The sequence below is a fragment of the Python bivittatus genome, unplaced genomic scaffold (assembly GCF_059951505.1).
Source record: "Python bivittatus isolate LINGU-HERP-01145 unplaced genomic scaffold, Pbiv_v1 ctg000700_np1212, whole genome shotgun sequence".
In the NCBI taxonomy this organism is placed as follows: Eukaryota; Metazoa; Chordata; class Lepidosauria; order Squamata; family Pythonidae; genus Python; species Python bivittatus.
In genome coordinates this window covers 58,106,181-58,129,553 of record NW_028277098.1, presented here as the reverse complement: position 1 = coordinate 58,129,553, position 23,373 = coordinate 58,106,181, and the positions used below count along the sequence as shown (strand labels likewise).

General features: G+C 38.8%; 1 protein-coding gene across 12 annotated transcripts in view; it reads right to left on the bottom strand.

The window, feature by feature from the left end:
• The window catches only part of ANKS1A (ankyrin repeat and sterile alpha motif domain containing 1A), a 153,734-nt gene that overhangs the window by 108,276 nt on the left and 22,085 nt on the right, over positions 1-23,373 (bottom strand). For 9 of the 12 annotated variants that reach the window (XM_088153153.1, XM_088153154.1, XM_088153144.1 and 6 more), the window contains exons 2-4: positions 7,995-8,075; positions 2,805-2,961; positions 968-1,030 (exon numbers count right to left, since the gene is read on the bottom strand). In XM_088153153.1, the coding sequence (XP_088009279.1) occupies positions 968-1,030; positions 2,805-2,961; positions 7,995-8,075 (301 nt within the window). The remainder of the gene's footprint in view (positions 1-967; positions 1,031-2,804; positions 2,962-7,994; positions 8,076-23,373) is intronic. The other 3 variants (XM_088153149.1, XM_088153155.1, XM_088153156.1) reach the window with 1 other exon arrangement.

Sequence of the window (23,373 nt, the reverse complement as noted above, 5' to 3'; positions counted from 1 at the left end):
ACATTTACATACTATATTCGCTGTAGTATGAATCTACAAAAGCGTGTGATTTAAAATAATTCGCCCTATTTATTTCCAACATTGATAATCTGTTTATGTTTAAAGCCATACAGATGAAGACCAATTTGATTTGGACCTTAAAAATCAATATGTAAGCTGTTCCAATATGATGGCATAAAAATTAAAATAACCAACTATAACATATATTTCTTTTGAGCTTCATTATAAAAAAGAATCACTTAGGATACTTCTAAATATTCTATTGGATTGTCTGTGCAGTAATTTAAGACCACTTTCAGTATTTTCAGATTTTGCTTTGGTAAACTGCTTTTCTATTTTTCTTATAAAGGATTGCTAGAAGCAGAAGAATATAGGCTAAATTCAAAGAAGTAACTAGATATAAAAAGCAACTAGTGAAATAAGAAAAAATATACATACTTGCACACAAATGGATACATACATACATACACACACGTACACACAATAAAGGCATTATTGTCCTCATCCAAACACTAACAAAAATAATTCTTTTCTGTGTTCTGCAGTTATTATTATTATCTCTAATCATTATTAGAGAAATGAAGTTCAATATTGCTAAGAGTGCATACCTTTTTTTGGATAGTATCCCATAAACATATTCAGTATTATTCCCTTTCTTATTAAAAAGGGAAACAATACCAAAATGCTTATTTTTGACTGTTATAGCTGATTTGGGAATCAACAAGTATCCCAAATCTACTAAGCCAAAGCACTGGAAGACCTTGTTAAGTATGAAGTAGAATTTTACCAATCAGCCTAATCAAAGATGGCTTAATACACATTTCACATTCAAGAGATTGCATTTTCAGTCCCTCCACAGCCATCCCCAAATAGGCATCATCAATGAACTCAATGACAAGGCTTCTGAAAGCACAAAAATACAACTTGGAGTAATGATATAGTGAAATCCTGTCAGCGAAGTACACACCTTGGCATTGATATAGGGGTCAAAGGGGCCGTACTTTTTGAGTTCTTTGATCTCAAGAGCATTCTACAAAAAGGAGAGGAAAAGAAAATGTGATGATGAAATGGCAGGATATAGTAAAAAAGCAGTGAGTGATTCTGGAGGGGAGAAATGATAGAACATGACAATATTTCATTCCAATGAAAAGCAATTAATTAAACTAGCCATTCCAGCTATCAATAGTTGATCATGCATATTGTTTTAAAGACAACATGCAAAGCTCAACTGAAAATCTTAAGTTCTCTACTCAACATTTCACTATAACATTTTATAAATATTTGGTCTCATGCTATCTACACATTGCAAGAGCCTTCACTTTCATATGGCCCCTTCCAATATATTAAAGAATTGCAAATGGCATTATAAAATTTAAAATGTTAACAAGAATAAACTGATTGACATAGCTGTTCCCTAGAAGCACAATAAGCAAAGCCCCAAAAAAGATTTCCAAACAATATGATCAAAAATGTTTTAATGTGTACATCTGGCTATTCAAAAGTGAAAAATATTACTAGTCAGCAAATGAACTTCTTTGAATATTTATAAGAGACTCTGCTAAGTTATATGTTATCACAAGTGATAAGCCCCATAGTCATGGGTCTATCATAAAGATGGAATTTTAACTTTAATTCTGAACAAGTGGTTCAGCCTGTCCTCCTGGTCCAGTTGCATTCTGGCCTAAAGTAGTAGTATAATATGAGTAATGCTTCCTATTAGAAGTGAATATATAGCTTCAAATAATTTCACTTTCCACAAGAAAAAAAGTTATGTAGACATGAGACCCCTGGGGTGCTCATTCTTGGTGATGCCCTTTCTATGGTATAGCTTATTCCTGGATATCCAGTGCTCCTCAACATTATTGAACTTCAAAAGGCTCTGAAAACTTGGCTCCTTAGAAATGCATTTGGGGAAGTGGAGGTTTAGCCTACCTCCATGGGGTGGCACTTAATGTCTGTTAAGTGTTTTATGTGACATGTTTTTGATCCTGTGTTTTGACATTCTGTAAGCTGCTTTGGCCTATGGGAATTCAGCAGCATAGAAGTCTTAGCAAATAAATAAATACACACATACATATAAAAAGGTAAGTGAAATAATTTCATGAGAAAACTTGCTAGTATTCCCAATATTTCTGTTTTTCTGTATACCAATCCCTGTTTAATTTGGAGCACTATTGTACAAGTTTCCCTGGTCTCCAAATCAATACTAGTAATACGAGGTGTATTACTACATGTGTTTGAGAGAGAGTTCTCAATCATACAAGTCAAATGGCATGCATTTTAAATAACAGAAAAAATTACTGTTTTTCTTTCATTTGAGCACAGCACTTTAGTAAATTAATTATTAATATCTGAAAGCTGTATTGCAGTTAACTGCACAAGATTAGCTTGCTAAGCATAAGTAGTAAAGCAATATAAGGTAACTACAAAATATGGCAAAAAGAGAATAAGGATATTTAGATTTGCTTCACCGCAAAAATAAATTGATGTACCAACTACATCAAGTTTCAGATTGTCCAAGAAATTGGGGGTGGGGGCAGAAATAATGGTTAAAATCCTCCCATTGTATATGAACCATTGCTCACTTCCACAGTTCTCAATCTGGCCAACCAAAAATACAGCTTTCAGGATACAATTTTTCAAATTTGCTGAACAATAATAGCATTTAACTTTCAACTGTTTTTCAAGCAAGATATCAGACAACAAATTTAGTCTTGCAGATGCTGTATTAACTCCCTCTTAGGGAATAATATAACAAACCTTGTTAGATCATTAAGAGCATAAAAAGAGGAACATATTCAGACCTGCTCATTTACTTTAGTGTGGGAGGGTCCCTGGTGTATTAGCAGTTTCACTATTTCAGCATCTCCCTTCCAAGCTGCCAAATGGAGAGGATAACAGCCTTTGCAGTCAGCCACATTGGTTAATGCATCATTTCTCAACAGAACTTCCACAACATCCCTGAGGACGGAATAATGCCATGAAACTTTAGAAGAATTCTAGATATGATAATCAAAACTAAACAGTAAATTGGATACATGTGTTAATGAGAATATCAGTTTGTATACAGTCTATTTGCAAAACATTTCCAGATTCAAATGTTCATCAGGGCTCCTTAAGAACTGGAAAGTGAAAACAGCCTATTGTTTATCCGGCAAAAGAAAATAAGGCTGCAATCCACTAACTGGAAGGTAACTTTCAGCATAGTTGGTAGAAGGTATCTGAACAAACAGGCTTAGGATCAAGCATTAAGAATGCATTTTAATTACTCAAACTATCTATAAGCAGACAAGTTTTTAAATCTAATTTGCAAGCATGAACATCCATATTTTTTGTCAAGTATGAGTTAGATATATGGATTATGTGATTATTTATTTAACAAATTAATATGGCTGCCCATCTATCTAAAGGAACTCTGGGTGGTGAACAAAAATAAAAACACAATGCAATTACTAAAAACCATTAAAGCAAAAAAGACAATGTTGAGGCCCCAATAAAACACACATCCATAGATTGAACACATCATGCCAGCCTCATTATCATCCTGACCCTAGTGCTACGTCTTGACTGTTTTCCTGAAGATCAACAGGGTTGGGCCATCCCTATCTCCAGGAGGAAGCTGTTCCTTAAGGCAAGCACCATGACAGAGAAGGTACAATTCCAAAGTCCCACCTAGCAAGACTGCTTCACTGAGGAGACCCAGAGCGTCCTCAGCTTGCCAGATGTAGTGGGATGGGCAGAAAGCTTTGGGGATAGGCAGTCCCGTAAGTAACTTGGCCCTATGTCATGTAGAGCTTTAAAGTCACAATCAGCACTCTAAATTCCACCAGAAGCCCACTGGAAACCAATGCAGCTCACAAAGCATCAGTGTTAAATAGGTGTACTCTGATGCTTCCACTTCTGCCCCTGCCACTGCATTCTGGACCAGCTGAAGTTTCCAAATGCTCTTCAAGGCCAGTCCCATGTAGAACACATTGCAATTGTCCAAATGGGAGGTGACTAAGGCATAAGTGACCATGAGCAGTGCTTCCTGATTTAGGAAAGGTTTAACTGACACATAAAATGCATTTTTACAAAGGCTCTCCTAGCTATGGCTGCCACCTGCTATTCAAGCTAGAGCTGTGAGTCCAGGAAGACCTCCAGACTGTGCACCAACTCTGACTGGGGAAGTGTAACCCTAGTCAGAATTAAAGATGGCAAATCACTAGATATGGGGAGCTCTAAAATCAACAGTCACTCAGTCTTGTCAAGGTTGGACTGAAGCCAGATTTTCTCCATCCAGACCCTTACAGCTTCCAGGCATTGAGAAAGCACTTCCACAGCACCACTTGGATGGTCCAGGGTGCAGATGTACAATGAGTATCATCAGCATACTGATGACCCCATGCTGTAGAGAGTAAGGAAGATGATCTTGCTGGAAATATGCATGATCTGTCACCCAGACAATGGGCTGTGTGTGTATGAAACATATTTTAAATCCACAACAGACAGATAATATTTGGATGTGGCTCAGACAGACAACTCCCTAATTCACTGAACTATAAGGAGGAGGAGGAGGTATGGCACAATCAGACTTGCAAGATTCTGTTATTACAGCCAATCTCAAGAAAAGTAGCTTTAGCCTTCCTGTGGAGTTGAGTTCTTGGCTTGATCTAGCTAGCGGGCTGACATATGCGAGAGATGACCTCAGCCAGAGGTTTCAGGAAGATGTTAAATAGAAGACAGGAGAGAGTTAAGCCCTGTGGCACCTCGAAAAGCAAAGGCCTAAGGACAGACCTCTCCTCCCCCCTCCCCGAATTGGAACTGACCATGGAGGAAGGAGAACCACTGAAAAACAAGACTTCCCACTCCCAACACCTCAGCCGGCCCAAAAGGATGCCATGACTGATGGTATTGAAAGCCACTGAGAGGTCAAATGGATACACCATCCCCATCCCAAGCCCACTAGAGGTCATCCACAAGTGCAATCAGTGACATCTCAGTACTATATCCCAGCCTGAAACCAAATTGTAACTGGTCCAGATAATTTGCTTTCTCTAGAGCCCTTTGAAGCTATAGGCCTACCACATTCTCAACAGTCTTCCCCAGAAAGGAAAGGTTAGATATTGGGCAAAAATTGCCCAGTACTGACTTCCTGAGAAGGGGCGAACCATTGTCTCCTTCAAGGCATGTGGACCCATCTCCTCTCACAAAAAAGCATTTACCACTGCTTGGACCCAGCTACATGTCACCTAGCTACATGTCACCTCTCTGGAGGCCTTAACCAACCAGGAGGGACAGGAACCTAACACACAGGTAACAGAATCATTAACCTAAGGATCCTGTCCACTTCCTTGGGAGTAATCGAATCAAACTCAGCCCAGATAACCAGACAAGACCAAGCCATAGCCATCTCCACAGGACCAGCACAGGCAGACTCTAGCTCTGAGCAGATCTGAGCCACTTTAATCAACAGATGTTTTATACAATTTTCACAGGAGACTTGCAAAGGTTCCTATGACCCCACCTTATCCTTATTACTGCTGCTAATTTCACTGTTTCAGCATATTTTGTTTACTTGGATTTACATAAACTAAGAACACAGAAACAACTGTGAGCTAATCAGTAGTGAAGAAATTATCAGCAAAGATCACTATTTTTTCAAATTAAAGGGTAAAAAAGTACTAAAAGGAGGAATAGTTCTTTGTAACTTATTAATAACAAGATATAAGTAGCCAACACTCATTCTTTCTCATAGATGCAAATGAACTGGAAATTATGTAGAATACACAGCTGCAAATGAACAGCTGTAGAGCCTGTTCTCCCAGACTGCTAATGTGTTGGGGAGGGCACAGAATGGAATAGAAAAACAAAAAAGAGTGGTGTGTCTAAAAGAGTCTGTGTGAGTTTAGCTACTAACAGTGTTATATGGTGGAGAAGTAAAATCTCAGAAAATGCTGAAAATGAAATACTGAACTTATTATATTTGTTTAAAAAAATGGATGCAGAGAATCCACAGCTGCATTGTCTGTTCATTACTCTAGCAAAAGAATCTTCTTTTGTAGCCTCTAAATGGCAGTAAAGAGCAACTTTCCAGCCAGTTTAAGGACTGACAAACATATTGATAACAGCTCTACAGTGTAGAATAAAAGAGATGTAGATGTGAAAGGCAAGTAACCAAGAAATAATTTGCTGCTCAGTAAAAAAAAAAAAACCAAAACCAAAAAACAACACATGTTCATGAAAAGAGGAAAACCAGAGCCTTCAGAAAAATGTAGCATCACATTAAATCTAATAATTTTGTTTTCCTATTGGGGGTGGAAAGTATTCAAGTTGGGACTTACTAAAGTAGTCCTAATATGTTTTGATTTCAGCAAAGCATTTGTTAAAACAGCCCATTATATTCTGATTAGCAAACTAGTTATATGTGGGCTGGAAAGAAGGATAATTGAATAAATATACTGCTGGCTTGAAAAATCACACTGAGTGTTCATTAATGGCTACCCATTAAGAAGAATCACAATGAAATGGTAAATGGAATGCCATAAGACTCAGCCATAGCCGTGTATTCAACATTTTTATTAATGACTTGAATGAGGTGCTACAGAAATGCTTGTCAAATGTACAGATCACATAGAATTGGCTAGGATAGCTAGTAGCAGAGAAGACAGAATTAACATTCAAAATAAACTTGAGAAATTAAGATGCTGGCTGCTGACAAAAGACTAAATTTTAAGAGAGAGAAGCAGGGAACAAAGATCAAATGCACAGATATAAAAATGAAGACTTGACTGGCAACAGAGTTTGTAAAAGAGACCTTGAAATACTAGCTGATTACAAACTAAATATGAACAAACAGAATCCTTTGTTGGATATGTTCAAGTAGAGGCTGGACACCCAGTTGTGGGGAATGCTTTATGCTGGATTCCTAACTGAGCAGAGAGTTGGACTAATGGTTTCTTCTGAATCTGTGATTCTATGATTGAAGTAATTCTTACAACTTCAAAAAATTTTGAAGCACAAAAATCCTGCTAAATCATCTAAACTGAATAATAATTATAACAACAACAACAATAATAATCTATTAAATTTATATGCCGCCCAACTCTCAGTGACTCTGGGCTGCAGACATTTCAAAATCAGTATGCAGCAATCATCAAGGTTATACAGCACATTATGCCATATGATTGTTAAATGGATTTTTTCAGATACGTTGATATTTTATTGACCCCTATGTGGTAACTAACCCAACATCAACTTACAGAACGCCCCTAAAAATTAAGTTCAGTAATGGTCAGCAGTATGCAACCTTAACAGTGACAACAGACATTGAACCTCTTTATTTGGTTTGAATTCAGAGAGAGTTTTATAACTTTGAGGCACTTTTAAGAACATTTTTTAAAAATATCAGCTGCATTTCAAAATCTCTCATCCCATTATAACCAATGTACAAGAAGCATGAGAAAATGAATCTTGAAAAACCTTTTGCCTCTCTTCCCTAAAGAAAAGCTTTCTGGATAGATGATGAAGAACAGAGAAATAGTTTGCCTGTGTGTTATTCTATCTTAATTCTCTCATTATGCGCTTACTGGGGAAGTACATTTATTAGACATAAATATGTCCTATATAATAATGATATTTTAAAAAAATGTTCTTAAAAGTGCCTCAAAGTTATAAAACTCTCTCTGAATTCAAACCAAATAAAGAGGTTCAATGTCTGCTGTCACTGTTAAGGTTGCATACTGGTGACCATTACTGAACTTAATTTTTAGGGGGGTTCTGTAAGTTGATGTTGGGTTAGGTACCACATAGGGGTCAATAAAATATCAACGTATCTGAAAAAATCCATTTAACAATCATATGGCATAATGTGCTGTATAACCTTGATGATTGCTGCGTACTACTACATATGATATTTAAAGAAAGCTACTTGCAAAGTGCTATAGGGTTTATTAGTTTTAGCTACTTTAATAGGCTGGTTGATTAAAACGTTATTTCAAACACAGGAAACTTACTTGTGCCCATTCAAAGCAGCATGATGCAATGGAGTGTATCCAGTACTGTCAACACAGTTCACATTTGGTCCTCTCCAGATACTGCAAAGCAAAAATAAATAAATAAACAAACAAACAAAACATACATACATACATACATACATACATAAAGACACAAGGTATATTAAGTAAACAGTACCAGATTGAGTCACGTTTCCTGTGAATCTCTCAATAACACTAAAAAAGCATGTTCTGTAACCACAGTCTGTCTAAGGCACAGTATTAATTTGCTAATGTCTTAAACAAAAACAGGTGATCACATAAAGAGATGGGTTATCCTGATTATATTGTCTAACCAGTGTTTCATTATTATTTTAATGATTATTATGTGTATGTGTGCACAACAGCACCCATCAGGCAATATTCAATTGAATTGGTCCACAAGTGGCACAAACCACAAGAAAAAATAAAGGGAGCTAGATACATAGAATCGGTTTTTTTCTCTATTGTACAGGTTTATTTAAATGAACCTTTCATCTCCACCTTTTTTCAATCCACAACACAACTAGGAACTAATGCAAAATGTTCATTGTCATAACAAATACATTCCTTTTTTTTACAGTCAGATCAATGTAGTTTGCTTAATAAAATGCAAAACAATTTCCTCATAAAAGCAAGTCATAATACAAAAGGGCTATTTTTGAAACACTAGAAATAAAATTAACTACCAAACCAGACACATTAGTTTGCCTTTACTGGAAGGTAGCATGTGTTGTAAGTGATGGAACAGAATTTAGCTATACTACTGGAAATGCTTGGATTAATCTCCATAATAGCAAATGGGTATGAAATGTGCAATATAGTCACTATCTTGGCTATAATTCAAGCACGGTAATATTTGGGAATCTCATATCATTTTTGTAAATTACTTTAATTCTTTTCAAAATAAGTACTACACAAACACAATAATATTATTATATTTCATAATAATAAATTTTCAAATCAGGCTCCCTCTCTGGGAAGGCTCATAGTAGATTTGTAATAAAAGTCACAAAAATACCTCTGTATAAAGGAAAATATAAAGAAACATAAGTTACTGATTCCATTCCTCCAAACTCACAAGGGCAGATACCCAGAGCAAAAGAGGTGTTATATCTTCTGGTTAACAGTGCTCAAAAAAATACATTAATTCAAATTGTTGTGAAGTCCTGACAACATTTTTATCTTTATCTTTTATGCTTTACTGATTTTATTATAATTTTTTGTTTGATTGCTGTGAGCCACCCAGTCATTGAGATACAAGTTTAATAAATAATTACTATTATAGCACTGAAATATTAGATATGCAAAGGTAAATATAACCCCAAAATGCCTACATACAAGAGTGACTCAAAGTAAGTGAATTTTTTCTTAATTGCATTTTCTTAATTGCAGCACAAAGTCTATTAAAAATGTTTCAACTTTGTTATTCTGTATTTGTAGAAGTATTTTGCAAATAGTTGAAGAAATTGGCAAACGCAATATAGGATTCTCAAATATTACCATGCTTGAGTTTAAAACCAACATGAGCACAGATTATTTGCAAGTAACTATATTGCTCATTTCACACTCATTTATTTTTTTCAACTATCTTATTGCAAGAGTAACAATTATGTAAACTGGAAAGGCATAATTTCCTGTAAAGGCACTACAATGAGATGATGTTTAGTATTCTTATGGCTTCCTTAATCATCCATTGTAAAACAAATATCAAGTAGTGCCCATGATTGAGTTTACAAACTACAGGCTCCTTAAAAGTTAACAACTCTAAACCACTAAGTAATAACTCTTTCTGCAAAACTGTAGGATACCAACTGTATCCTACAGTCTGTACCCTAATAAGGCAAAAATTAATAACACCCGTCCTTCAAAAAGTTGCATCATAAGTGTATATAAATTGGGCCAGAAGCATTAACTTATGAGAAGAATTCTTGGCTAGTAATTTCTAAGAAATTTTTCAGTTCTATTGTATAGTAGTCCTTTGTTAAGGACCACTCTTTCAGTGACCGTTGGAAGTTATGATGGCACCGAACAAGTGGTACTTATGACTGGTCCTTGAAGTTCTGGCCATCCCAGCATACCCATGGTCACGTGATCATGATTCAAGCACTTGGCAACCAGTTCACACGAAGGTTGCAGTGTCCCACAGTCACATGATCATCATTTGTGACCCTCCCTGCCAGCTTCCCACAAACAAAATCAATGGGGAAGCTGGCAGGGAAGGTTGCAAGACCCTCCGGTATGTCACTCGTACTCCTGCAGCTTTTTCTCTGAAGAAACCCGGCTATGAGATCTCCTACTCCATAGCACACATGCGCCTGCAGCATCCCCCCCCCCACCCACAGTGACTACCAGCATACCCTCTCCCACTTGGCAGCAGCCACACCTGGCCCTGCTGCACTTGTGCTGTAGCAGCCACTTACCCACCAGCCAGCCTGCTTGCAAGCTGCCTGGGACTTGTAACTTCCTGCTGGCTTCCCCATTGACTTTGCTTGTTGGAGGCTGGCAGGAAGTTGCAAGGAGGTCCTTGCTTAACAACCCATGATCCTCACATAATGAGGGTAACAGGGACTGCCGGGATTGCTGTTGCTAAGCAATACAATCACGTCATGCTTTACGACTGCACTGCTTAGTGATAGAAATTCCCGTCCTAATTACTGTTGTTAAGCAAGGACTACATGTATTTTGAGATATCAGTATCCTACATAAAAATGTGGAATCTTAGTTAAAATTCAACAAAACTGAAGCATTGCGTGGGATAGAAAGAATTAGACTACATTTATATCTTATATTAAGCCCTGATTATTTTAACTATGGTTTGAACAAGCCAGAATCAATATTAGCTGCTGGTGAAATATCAAACAGCATATCTAATGTGGTTTGCCAGCCCACTTAATGCCTTGCTGGTATCCAAGCAGCCTATGCAGTGTTTGGCCAGCCTTCCATGTTTTATTTACTATAATAGAAAAAGCAGCTGCACAATTGCCCAACTGAATTAGAGCCACAGTGTCCAAGCTGTGGGGAGGCTAATATTCCTCATATAATTCTCCATGTGAAGTGAAAAAGGTGCATGTGTGAAATAGCTTCATGGCCTCTGTCCCTATGGCCCTTACACCCCCCCAAAAACATCTAATGCAAATGTGAGCCAGCAAAATACTAACAATTTCTATTTCATATATTTTATTCTTTTCCACTAATTTACCCTGAACAGACAGTACCCTGAGCTATAATTCATTATATCCCTCCCCTCAAACTGTTTTTAAAACTAGATTTTTTCTAACCTTACTGCTGATTCCAACAATGACCTGTAATTTGTTAAGACAATCACCAGAGCGTATGCCTGTTTAAGAATCATGCCTAAGTATGAGCCAATTTTTAAAATGAGGAACAGAATCAAGGACCTCTTTAAAAAGAAACTCCTCTTACTCCCAAGGGTATTAAGAAAATACAGTATATTCTATAGTAGCATGATGATCTTAAGGGGAAATGACATTACAAGCACCTTAAGATCTTAATTATAAAGTTAATTCAGACATATTCTCATTAGCTGCATGAAGATTTAATCAAGTTTCACTGCCAATTACATTGCCACATACTATGGCACAAATATTACTTAATATTCTAGTCTTGTTTGATGTGTGTAATGTTCTAATATTAGCATTTCAATTTTTCTAGGAGAAAACATGCATTTGATAATTCAAGATTTTTTAGCACCTGAAATATAACAATGACGCCAAACATTTTTTAGAGAAAATAGGTAATTAGTTCCTGGCTGAGCCACAGTATAAGAAGGATCTTTCCAAACAAGTAGAGGTTGATTTAATTATATTTTGCTTCATATTCTCATCTACGGGATGCAAAATATATTTAATAAAAATCTGTTATTTAATAAGGAAGTGAGGGAAGAAGACACAAGGGAGAAAGATTAAATTAGGTTAATAGTAATACACATTGTAAGTGGTAAAAAACATCTCATGGCTGCAATTTATTTTTTGTATAGGTTTATATTACTTAAGAAACAAAAATCTTACATAGATGGGTCTTAGGAATGAAGATTTCATTTCAGTAATACAATTCTGTAACATCTATTGGATGATACTTACGGATGGAATACATACTGTATTCCTCAAAAAGGCTTCAGAAGATTTACAACAGTGGCATATATCTATGAATGTGTCTCTACTTCAAGGAAGTACACTTTCAATAATATGGAATTGTAGAATGAATGTTTTTCTTCTTTCAAGGGACCAACTATTTTCTGGTTAAGACAGTTAAGGTTTTATGAGACTTGGGGCATTTTCCACTTGTACTCTATATTAGATTTGCCAGGAAACCATTCAAGCACTGAAAATATCAAGAGGATATTTTTTTGCCAGAGGTTGGTTGACCTTTCAGGGACTATCTGAATCTTAATTCTGTCTATTTGGTTTGCTGGGTTTGTGTTTTGTTTGCCAATTTGCTGCCTGGCACAAGGAGCTTCTGCAGCTTGTGATGACTCTCTAAGCTAGCTGTCCTCTTCTAGGACAGTTAACCATTTCTGATGCTTTTTAGGAAATGGGCCTAAGAAACTGAGATGAATAGGAGTAATAAAAGTTGAGGTTGTAACTTTTATTGTTACTGTAACACCAACATTCTGAAAATTTTAAAAATTACTCCAGACAATATCATTTTGAGAGTTCTTAAATATTTCAAATGTGAAATGGGTTACCAAAACATGTAAGAACTCCTTAACCTTGACCTCTCTACTTGAGGACTGGGAACTCGTCCTGCTTCACACATAGCCCACATACTCTACTGATAACAGCAAGGTAACTACAGCATCCACATATCTGGCAGCAGGGTTGATGCAAGGCAGAGTGGAGCTGGAGAACATGCATCTTAAGCCTTATCTTTCAGAACTCTGCCCAAAACTCAACTGCAGGCCACTAAAGAGAGTTCAGGGTAATTAGAATGCAGTCTTTTCTAAAATGAAGGCATTTAAAAAAAAAAAAGTCTGCATGGTACAAAAAACTTTCTAGAAATTCTAAAGCCAGGAGAAATATTTCCCCCCATTCTTTTCCCCAAAGAGAAACTTAGGAAAAATGGGGATAGACTTCTTTGACGTATTTCCCTAACTAGGGTATGTGTTAGGCTATGAGGTCAGCTTACAAAAGCTTAAGCTTTTTAATAAAATTTGCTACAGTAGCTGGAAAAATAAGATTCCTGATTTTTTTGCTGCCCTATCTAAAGTCACCTTGCTATTTCACCTATATATATTGCATTATACACAACAGAGTTACACATTCATCATATATTGGTATACTCTATTTAAAAATGTGGTGAACTCATGATAACAAACATTTCTTTGGGGGGGGGAAATGGCTGTGCCACAAAATATCAGATTTTGAGAATCCAATCATAATCATATAAGGTATGAAAATATAATAAATTTGTCTTTCAAAAAAAAATAGTACATAGTGATTTTTTTCAGTTCATTTGTGTTGCTCTGTTCTTTTGTATATTTCAAAGCTAAACTTACAAAACCAGTTTCTTACAATTCCAAAACTTGTTTTGTCTTGTTGAGTAAGCAGGGCAATCACTTTCTGACTTCTAATCTTTACCCAAATAAATGGCCTCTGTCCTCTACATCCCATCATACACTCAAGTCGTTTTAGTTCATGGAATAGAAAGTGATTGACCTCATTTTCTTCACAGTGGACAAGAGTTAATGTACAAAATTGGAACTGAATCTTCCTTTCTTTTCTTGCAACAATGGCAATGCCATTGGAACAGTCTTATATTTCCAAATATGGGCTGACCTCAACATAAGAACTGAAATAATGCTGTGTAGAAAAATCTTCCTGTTGCAGATTTTAGTGACTGTGGGGGTGGAGGGGAAATTACATATTTCAACAGATGAATGCACTCAAACATTTTAATCATCAATCAGGAAGAAAGTATTTCAAATTCTAATTTTTAAAGTCTTCCCCCTTCCACATCCTTTGAGCATAAAAATACCAACTTCCTTCCCATTTTTTTCTGTTTCCTCCCATCAGGCCTTCACATATTAATTGGGCCATTTTCATTTTTTTTTAATGTAATCCAGGAGAGACAGTAAACTGCAGGTCAATTAACTAAAAATTGTTCTGGATACTTTGTGGAAATCATTATTCAAGATGGAATAGAACTGTTCATGCTACAGAAAAATCAGCTGACACTTAGAAAGTTAAATCTTTCTTCTTAACCTTTTAGAATACATTGAGAATATCAACAAGGGGTAATTCGACATTGTTTACATGGACTTTGAGCAAATTAAACAAACTTGCATAAAAGGAGAGGTTCTCTTATGGATCAGTTAGTAACTAGCTAAAAGAATAGAGAGGAATACTTTGATTTTTACAGCAACTGGAGCAAATATATAGGGTTGTTTTTGACTCCTGGGGACTGCCTGGACTAGTCCCTGCAGTTTTCTTGGCAAGGTTTTTCAGAAGTGGTTTGCCAATGCCTCCTTCCTAGAGCTGAGAGAGAATGACTGGCTCAAAGTTATCCAGCTGGCTTCATGCCTAAGGCAGGACTAGCCTGATGCCTTAACCACTACACCAAACTGGCTCTTAAGATATATAGTTACCATGACTAATAACCATTTATAGCTTTATCCTTACATTTACATAGCATGGATCTTATTTTTTCAGGAATCCTAGACCCATTAGCGGCCTTGCCAACAAACATACCTTTTCTTTACACTCTCATTTACACAATTTGATTCTTTCCTACTGTTTTATTCTTCTTCACTCATCATCAATTCGAAGAGAAAGGCCTGCACCTGATCTCTACATCAAAGGCTTTATGACTATTTATTTATTCAATTAGTATGGTCGCCCATCTCACCAAGTGACTGGGCAGCAAACAAAATTTAAAAAATAAAAACAATTATAATAAAAACATTAAAATACATAATAGCTGAGAATAACTCACCCATCATAATCACTAAATTAACAAAGAAATGGGTCCCTGCACACATTCAGGGGCCCAGGCCCAGGCCTAGGCCCAGAGCCAATCTTTAAGGACTTATGAAAAGCCAGCAGGGTCTGAGCTATCCTGATCTCTGGAGGAAGAATGTTCCATAAGAGACATGCTATGGCAGACAAAGCATGTCTTCTAGGCCTTGCCAACTGGCATTCCTTAGACGATGGGGCCCAAAGCATGCCCATCCTGCCTGACCGGATTGGACAGGTAAAAACAACTGGGGAGAGACTATGTTGGTGAGTACACTATGACTTACTAGTAAAGTACAATAAGCCAATATTTCTGGGACTGTTAAAAAAGCAACAAGTAGACAAGACAATTTGGTGAGCCAGGTCTTTTGAGTTTGTGTGTTTAAGTGTGCATGTAGATAATGGTGACCATATGGTAATTTGGTATCTAGGCAAGACCATCCTTATTCTCTGGCCAGAATTTTGTAAGCTCTGTGTGTGTTTAACTTGCTAGTTTGGCAAACCAAACTTTGTGGGGTCTGATTAAAAGGAGGCAACAGGACTATATAATTTGGCGAGCTCAATCTTTTGAGATACATGTGCATGTATGTTGGTGAACACATAACAGCTTGATAGTTAGGCAAGCCAATCTTTCTGGGCACTTCTTACAAGAGGACAGGGGGACACCACAATTTGGTTAGCCAAATCTCTATGAATTTATTTTTAGTTGCTTTCTACTTGTTGCCTTCTACCTGGACATTAACACACTATATGTGCTTAGTGATCAAAGGCCATGAAAACACACTTCTACTGTACAGAAATGTAAACCATTTGACCCAAAACATAAATATGCTTTGAAGGTAGAATAAAAGACCAGACATTTGTGCATGCTATGATGCAAAGAATAGCTAAAGGGAAAGCCAAATTAAAAATGCAAGACTTATCAAGCACAACATAAATGAATATGTTTATTTTAACTTAAAACCAATATGCTTACAATAATCCCTTCACTTTGCTACAAAAGTACAGAGATAAAACAACAACGAATCTTAGCTTTGTAAAAAGCATAAAAATTATGAACCAGCAGTTCTATTTGAATATGCAAATTATTTTTAAAAGACTACTGTAGTGTAAAACATTGTACGTCACCATCATACTGGGAAAAAAAGAGCCAGACAACACTACTTCCAAGAAGCACTCAGGCTGCAATCCTATATTGACCAGCTCAGAAATGTCTTAATGAACTCAGTAATATTTGACTCTGAACAGATATACTGGATTTATACTATAAAGTACAGGATTAATATCGGATTAGCAGAACCCTAACATTTTAGAACTGCAGTTCTAGGCAGTTAAATGCCTGCCTACTATCTTGGGGATCCAATGGGAGTTCGCGGCATTGGGAGTGGCTGGTGGCTTGAGGATGATCTCTCCGTCTTTTAACTTGCATATTTTTGTAAGATTTTTACTGTTTTAGGGCTTTTATTTATGATCTGCTAGAGTCACTCATATAATGAGATGGCTGGTGTATAAATTTGAGTTATAAATAAATAAATAAACAAACAAACAAACAAACTTGAACTCACTTTGTCCTAATAAAATGAATGAATTTTTTGTTGGGTAGTAGCAGTGTCATGGGAGTGCACTTCCTCAAAATTCTGAACACAATAATGGATTCAATGTTTGTCTCAAACATTGTTTTGCCTTTGTTGTCTTACAATCCAGCCTCTCGTTAGCTTGTTCTGCTGCTAAAGATTCAGGGCAGACAAATATTAAGAATACAGTTTTAAGTGTTCAAGTTTATTATTCGTTTTTGTCCATTTTTCTGCTGGATGCTTACTGGGGAATCTGTTTTCATTTCATTGTAAAATCAATAAACATTGTGAAGTAGGGGTGGGAAGACCAAAAGCAACTGATAAGCCACAGTTTGAATTGTTTGGTTCTGGTTTAGCAGTTGTGCAAATCAAGCCAATTGTACTTTACTGTACTTAAGAAAATAGTAAGCAAACCACAGCTTTGGGTATTGGGTAAATTCAGCCAACGTCATCCCAAAATAATTCAGTGAGCTCCATGGTTAAGTGGATCTTAACTCCATGGTTTAAGGATATAAACCTGGATCTCAGGACACCCCTTTTATCATCTAGCAGCAGATTCAAAATGTTTTCTCTAGTAAGATTATCTTTCATCCCTTTTGGACAAGATTCAAGGTTATTATCAGTGTAACAGAATTATTGCATCAAAACTCACATTAACACAGCAAGGGTTAGGGTTAATAAATCTGGATGGATTTGAGGGTTGGAAATGGTGGGGGGGGCACTCTTTTACACTGGTGGCTTTTCCTTTGAGTACAGTCCCAGTGGGTGTTTGGGAGGTGCTGCAGGGCTCTACTATCTCCCCACTCCTTCTGAACATGTAGATGAAGCCACTGGGTGAGATGATCAGGCTCCACAGGGTAAAGTATATTCAGTGTGCAAATGATATTCAGCTGTACATCTCTGCCCTGGGCCAACCAAATGATGCCACCAAGGTTCTTTGTCAGTGTCTGGAGGCTGCAGGGGTCTGGATGGGGAAGAACGGACTTCAGCTCTACCTGGCAATATTGAGTGGTCGCTGGTTCTAAGCCTCCTAGATCAGCGATTCTCAACATTTTTGAAGCTGCCGCCCCCCTAAGGAGCGGAAAATTTTTCAACGCCACCCTTTGTGAAAATCCTGTAATTTAGGGTATGCAGGGGGGGGGAGTTACTGAATTATAAAAGGCAAAAATTTTAAGTAATTTTTTTCAGTAGACTTACACACCAAATTTGTTCGATTTAACTCAATACTTTTGCCCTGGAAGGTAATTGCATTCCTTTTATTAAAATTAAAATGACTAATGCAAAAAAATAAAGACAAAGAACTAATAAGTGCACTTACCTAGCCGACTGGCCAAATAAACAATGAAAGTAAATCAAAACTGAGGGGAAAAAACAGAAATGAAGCGAACGAAAAGCAACTCAAGAAACACGGGTCAAATCAAACATTCCTATTGAAAAGACGCTCAATGCACGCACTGCGATTAATCGCGCGGGAAGACAGCTGACGCATGCGCTGTGCTGGTTGGGATCGGAGAAGAATCGTAGTGTCGAGTTCTTCAAGGTCATCCTACCTAGAATACAAATTCGTCTCACCATTCTTAGAAGTGCGTGAGGGCAGCCGTCGCGTAAGTTTGTTTTATTGCTGGTACAAATGGTGTAAACCGGATAATCGATTTAATAAATTTTTTTGGGAGTTTTAAAATTAAGTTCGAATGCCAAAACATGCTCGTCGCCCCTCTACTGCCCAAAACATGCCCACCGCCCCTCTACCGCCCAAAACAAGTTCACCGCCCCTCAGCATCCTCCCACATTGAGAACCAATGTCCTAGATCCTCTTGGACTCAAAGCTCCTGCTTGTGGAGCAGCTGGCAGCCCTGGCTAGGAATATCATTGCACAAATCCATCTGGTGCACCAATTCTGCTCATTCCTGGATTGGGAGGCCCTGATCATAGTCACTCATGCATTGGCCATCTCCCAGCTGAGCTACTGCAATGAACTCCACATGGGGCCACCCTTGAAGAGCATTCAGATGCTGCAACTGCTCTAGAATGTAGCACTGCAGGTGGTTTGGGGTATTCCACAGTATGCCCATTTAACACCTCTGCTCTGCAAGCTGCACTGGCTCCCAGTGGTGTTCTTGGTGCAATTAAGGTGCTGATAGTCATCTCTAAAACCCTGCATGGCAAAGAGCTGGGTTATTTGGAGGTTATTTATTTCTGATCATTTCTGCTCATCCCACCAGAACCAGGAAGGGTAGGTATGTTCTGGATCCCTTCCTTGAATCAGTGTCATCTAGTGGAACCCAGAAGATGTGCCTTCACTGCCATAGTGCCTGCCCTATGGAATACCATTCTCCCCAAGATTCAGATGCCCCTGATCCTCTTCATGTTCTGAAAAGCTCTGGAAACTTGGCTATTCCCTCAGGCATTAGGCTGAGATGCTAAGTGAGCCCAATTGCTTGGTTGCGTGATTTTTGGATTAAAGTATTTTTGAGGACTTTGGCTGCATTGTATTGAAGTTATCATGGTGTTTATTTTTTTTAATGTTGGGTTTTATTGCTACGGTTTTAATTTACTGTTAGCTGGTCAGAGTTCTGGAAGCCAGATTGGTGACCATATAAATAAATAAACATCCTGCATTTTATCAGAAGCTCAAAGCAGCTTATTTATCTGTTCTTAGAAAACACTGGAGGGATGTAGTTGCAGAGGTATAGAGAAAAAGTATTATTTATCTCAAGTTTGAAGAATATTTATTTTTTATTTTTATTTATTTTCAAATTTGTATGCTGCCCATCTCCCCCAATGGGTGACTCTGGGCAGCTCACAATAATAAAAAAGAAGAAAAAACACAGGATTCTCCAGACATGGACATAATCTATAAATAGTTAAAAAAAATATATTAAATATGGCCTAAAAACCTCCTATAATTTGGCCCTAAAAAACCTGTAAGATGCTGGGGGGGGGGGGACAACCCCTCACCCCACCAGCCATCTCCACAGGTGCGGGCCCCCCTCTGGCCCCCAAGCCTTCTGGCAGACCCAGGATTTGATCTCTTTCCTGAAGGCCATGAGGGAGGGGGCACACTGCACCTCAGGTGGCAAGATGTTCCATAGGGCGGGCGCTACAGCAGAAAAGGCTCTCTGCCTAGACCCCACCAATCGAAATTCCTTGACGGGTGGGGTCTGCAACCTGCCCCTTCTGCTCGACCAAGTGGGGCGGGCTGAGATGACCGGGGTGAGGCGATTCCTCAGATAACCTGGTCCCATGCCATGGAGGGCCTTAAAGGTGATGACCAACACCTTGAATTGGACCCGGAAACAAACTGGCAACCAATGCAGCTCACGCAACAGGGGTGTTATACTTGCCCTCCTAGGGGCATTAAGAACTGTCCGCGCCGCTGCATTCTGTACCAGCTGTAGCTTCCAGATACTCTTCAGGGGTAGCCCCATGTAGAGTGCATTACAGTAGTCCAACCCAGAGGTGACCAGGGCATGAGTGACTGTGTGGAGGCCCTCCTGATCCAGGAAGGGGCGTAACTGCCGCACAACACGAAGTCATACAAAGGCCCTCCTAGCCACGACTGCCACCTGCTCTTCGAGCAGGAGTCCTGAGTCCAGGAGAACCCCCAGATTACGCACCGGGTCTGTCTGGGGTAGTGCAACCCCGTCAAGAACCAAAGATGACAAGCTCCTAGATCCTGAGGCTCCCCATATCCACAGCCACTCCATCTTACCAGGGTTCAGCTGAAGCCTGTTGTCCCCCATCCAGGCCCCCACAGCCTCCAGGCACTGCGAGAGGGCAGTCACAGCATCACTTAAGGCATCTGGGATGGAGATGTATAGTTGGGTATTATCCGCATACTGATGATACCTCACCCCATGGTGCCGGATGATCTCACCCAGCGGTTTCATGTAGATATTAAATAGGAGCGGTGAAAGTACTGACCCCTGTGGCACCCCACAAAGTAGGGGCCGGGGGCTGGACCTCTCGTTCCCTATCAACACCGATTGGGTTCGGCCTTGGAGAAAGGAGCTGAACCAGCGCAACATTGTGCCACCCAGCCCCAACTCCTGCAGCCGACCCAAAAGGATACCATGGTCGATGGTTTCAAAAGCCGCCGAGAGGTCGAGAAGAGCAAGGATGGATGCACTCCCCCCATCCCGCTCTCGCCAGAGATCATCTAAAAGTGAGATCAATGCTGTTTCTGTCCCATAACCGGGCCTGAATCCTGACTGATAGAGGTCCAGATAATCCGTTTCCTCCAGTATCCTCAGAAGCTGCCGCACGACCACCTTTTCTACCACCTTTCCTAAAAAGGGAAGGTGGGAGACTGGGTGAAAAGTGTCCAGGAGGGTGGGGTCTAGCAATGGTTTCTTGAGGAGTGGGCGGACCAAAGCCTCTTTAGAAGGCTTCGGAAACACCCCCTCCTGCAAGGATGAATTAACCACCGCCAGAACCCACCCTAAAGTCACCTCCTTGGTAGCTTTAACTAACCAGGCGGGACAAGGATCTAAACCACAGGTGGTCGCACTGATAGCCCCGAGGACGCTGTCCACTTCCTCAGGGGCAACAAGATCAAACCGTTCCCAGATAACTGGGCAAGAACGCTCCCCGGGCAACTCCACTGGACCTACTCCACACTTGGCTTCCAACTGAGAACGGATCTGAGCGATTTTATCCATCAGGTGTTCAGCAAATTCCTCTGCACGACCCTGCAAGTAGTCCTCCACCCCCCCTTTTCCCAGGAGGGCCCGGGTGACCCTAAACAGGGCTGCAGGGCGACACTCTGAGGATGCAATAAGAGCGGAGAAATGAGGCGACACTCTGAGGATGCAATAAGAGCGGAGAAATATATACCCATATCTCCTGTAGTTGCAAAGTTCTGTGGTTGGCTATAATAGTAATTCTACTATTTATTAGAACTGTACACACTTCAGGAATTATTAATTACTTTGTATCTTACACAAACACAGCATCTTTACACTGTTCATCTAAGCAGCCCAACTTTTCAGGCTTCTACACAAGCCTGGCAAAAATTTTGGCTCCTTTAAGAGTTATATTAACTTCAATAAAGCAGCTATAACTTTTTTCATATTCATGTGGAAGCCTCAATAAAATAGGGCTACTTTAGGAAATAGCCAAGTGCTGCTTCTTAATCATTTCCAAAGCTTGTGTAGCCCTAACATTAATTTGTTATTGTTCAGTATAACATACTGGAAAATAACAGTACAGCAACTCAACAAAGCAAAATAGATTGTTTATAATTGTATCACCAAGTTCACAGAGCAAATTTAATCTAGTCAGCTACTAACCTAATCATAGCAATTCACTTTCAGATCTGGAAGGGCATAATCATGCTTAATTGGCTAAGATCTGCCATTCTGGGGTACACCTCCAACCTACCATTGAGCCCTTCTCACAGTCAGCCACGCCCTAGTCACCTCCCGTGTGGGTTATTGTAACACACTCTACGTGGGGCTGCCCTTGAAGAACATCCGGAAGCTTCAGTTGGTTCAAAATGCAACAGCCTGCATAGTTTTGCACAAGCCTAGATTTGTGCATGTGTCACCTCTTTTGCAGGAGCTGCATTGGTTGCCAATTTGCTTCTGGATCAAACTCAAGCTGCTGGTTGTCACCTTTAAAGCTCTACATGGCTTGGGGCCTGGTTACTTGAAGGACTGCCTTTCCCCGGTACATCTACCCAGCCTACCAGAGCGAGGAGACAGGGTATGTTGCGGGTCTCATCTATGAGGGAAGTACAAATCATTTCTCATATACTTCCCACCATAATTCTGCCAAATGCTTTCCCAGACAAACTTAAGGAACTAATCCCCTTAATAGATGTTAACTTATAGCATGCTGGCTAGGGAACTCTGGGAGTTTAAGTCCATATATCTTAAAGTTCCTGAGGTTGAGAAACACTGATCTATACCTTGTAGCCTTGTCAGTTTTCAACATTCTCGCAACACGTATGACTTCTTTTCATCATTTATAGCATTTGTTTCAATTCCATTATTTGACATACCATTATCATTCCTATACAAACCTCTAAAATACTCTTTGCACCATTCCCCCACATTCAGTTTTACCTCAAATAATTTCAGCACCTTTATTCTTAATTACATTTGTTCTGGTGAAAGCTCAAGAGCCCAAATCAATCATGCTTTTAGATTCATTCCTTTTCTGTGTGCACACATGAATAGATTTATGCTTAAATCATACACTGGCCATACATTTTTCTAAACAGATTAGATAAATTGATTAATTGATTATGTGCTATCAAGTCAGTGTCTTCACAACTACACAGATTTTCTCCAGAATGATCTGCCTCCAGTTTAGCCTACAGGTCTTCCAATGGTGTACCCATTGCCACTGTAATCAAATCCACTAACCTTGCTGCTGGGCATCCTCTTTTCCTCTTTCTTTCCATTCTAAACAGATACTCACTTTAAAAAGATTACAATTCTTATTTATTTTGGGTCTACCACCTTTGCTCTACCCTCATGTCTTATTCCTATCTATCTAGTCATGTCACTTAATGGAAAACATTAATAGAAATGTTGTACAATTTTTCCAAAGCTCATCTGTGATTCTTTTATTATCAATCACCATTTTCATGCAACTATCACCAGCCATGAATTGCAGCTTTCATACGTACCCACTATGATCTAGACTAATTCATACTTTTAACTCTCATTCATAATTAAAGCTACAGCTTTATTTCCATACATGTATTCATTAATTGCACAACATCTTCATTCAGCTCTATTATATCTTTCCTATTTCTTTTACTTTCAATACCCATTGTATCTATTTGTCCTTCTTTCATTTCCT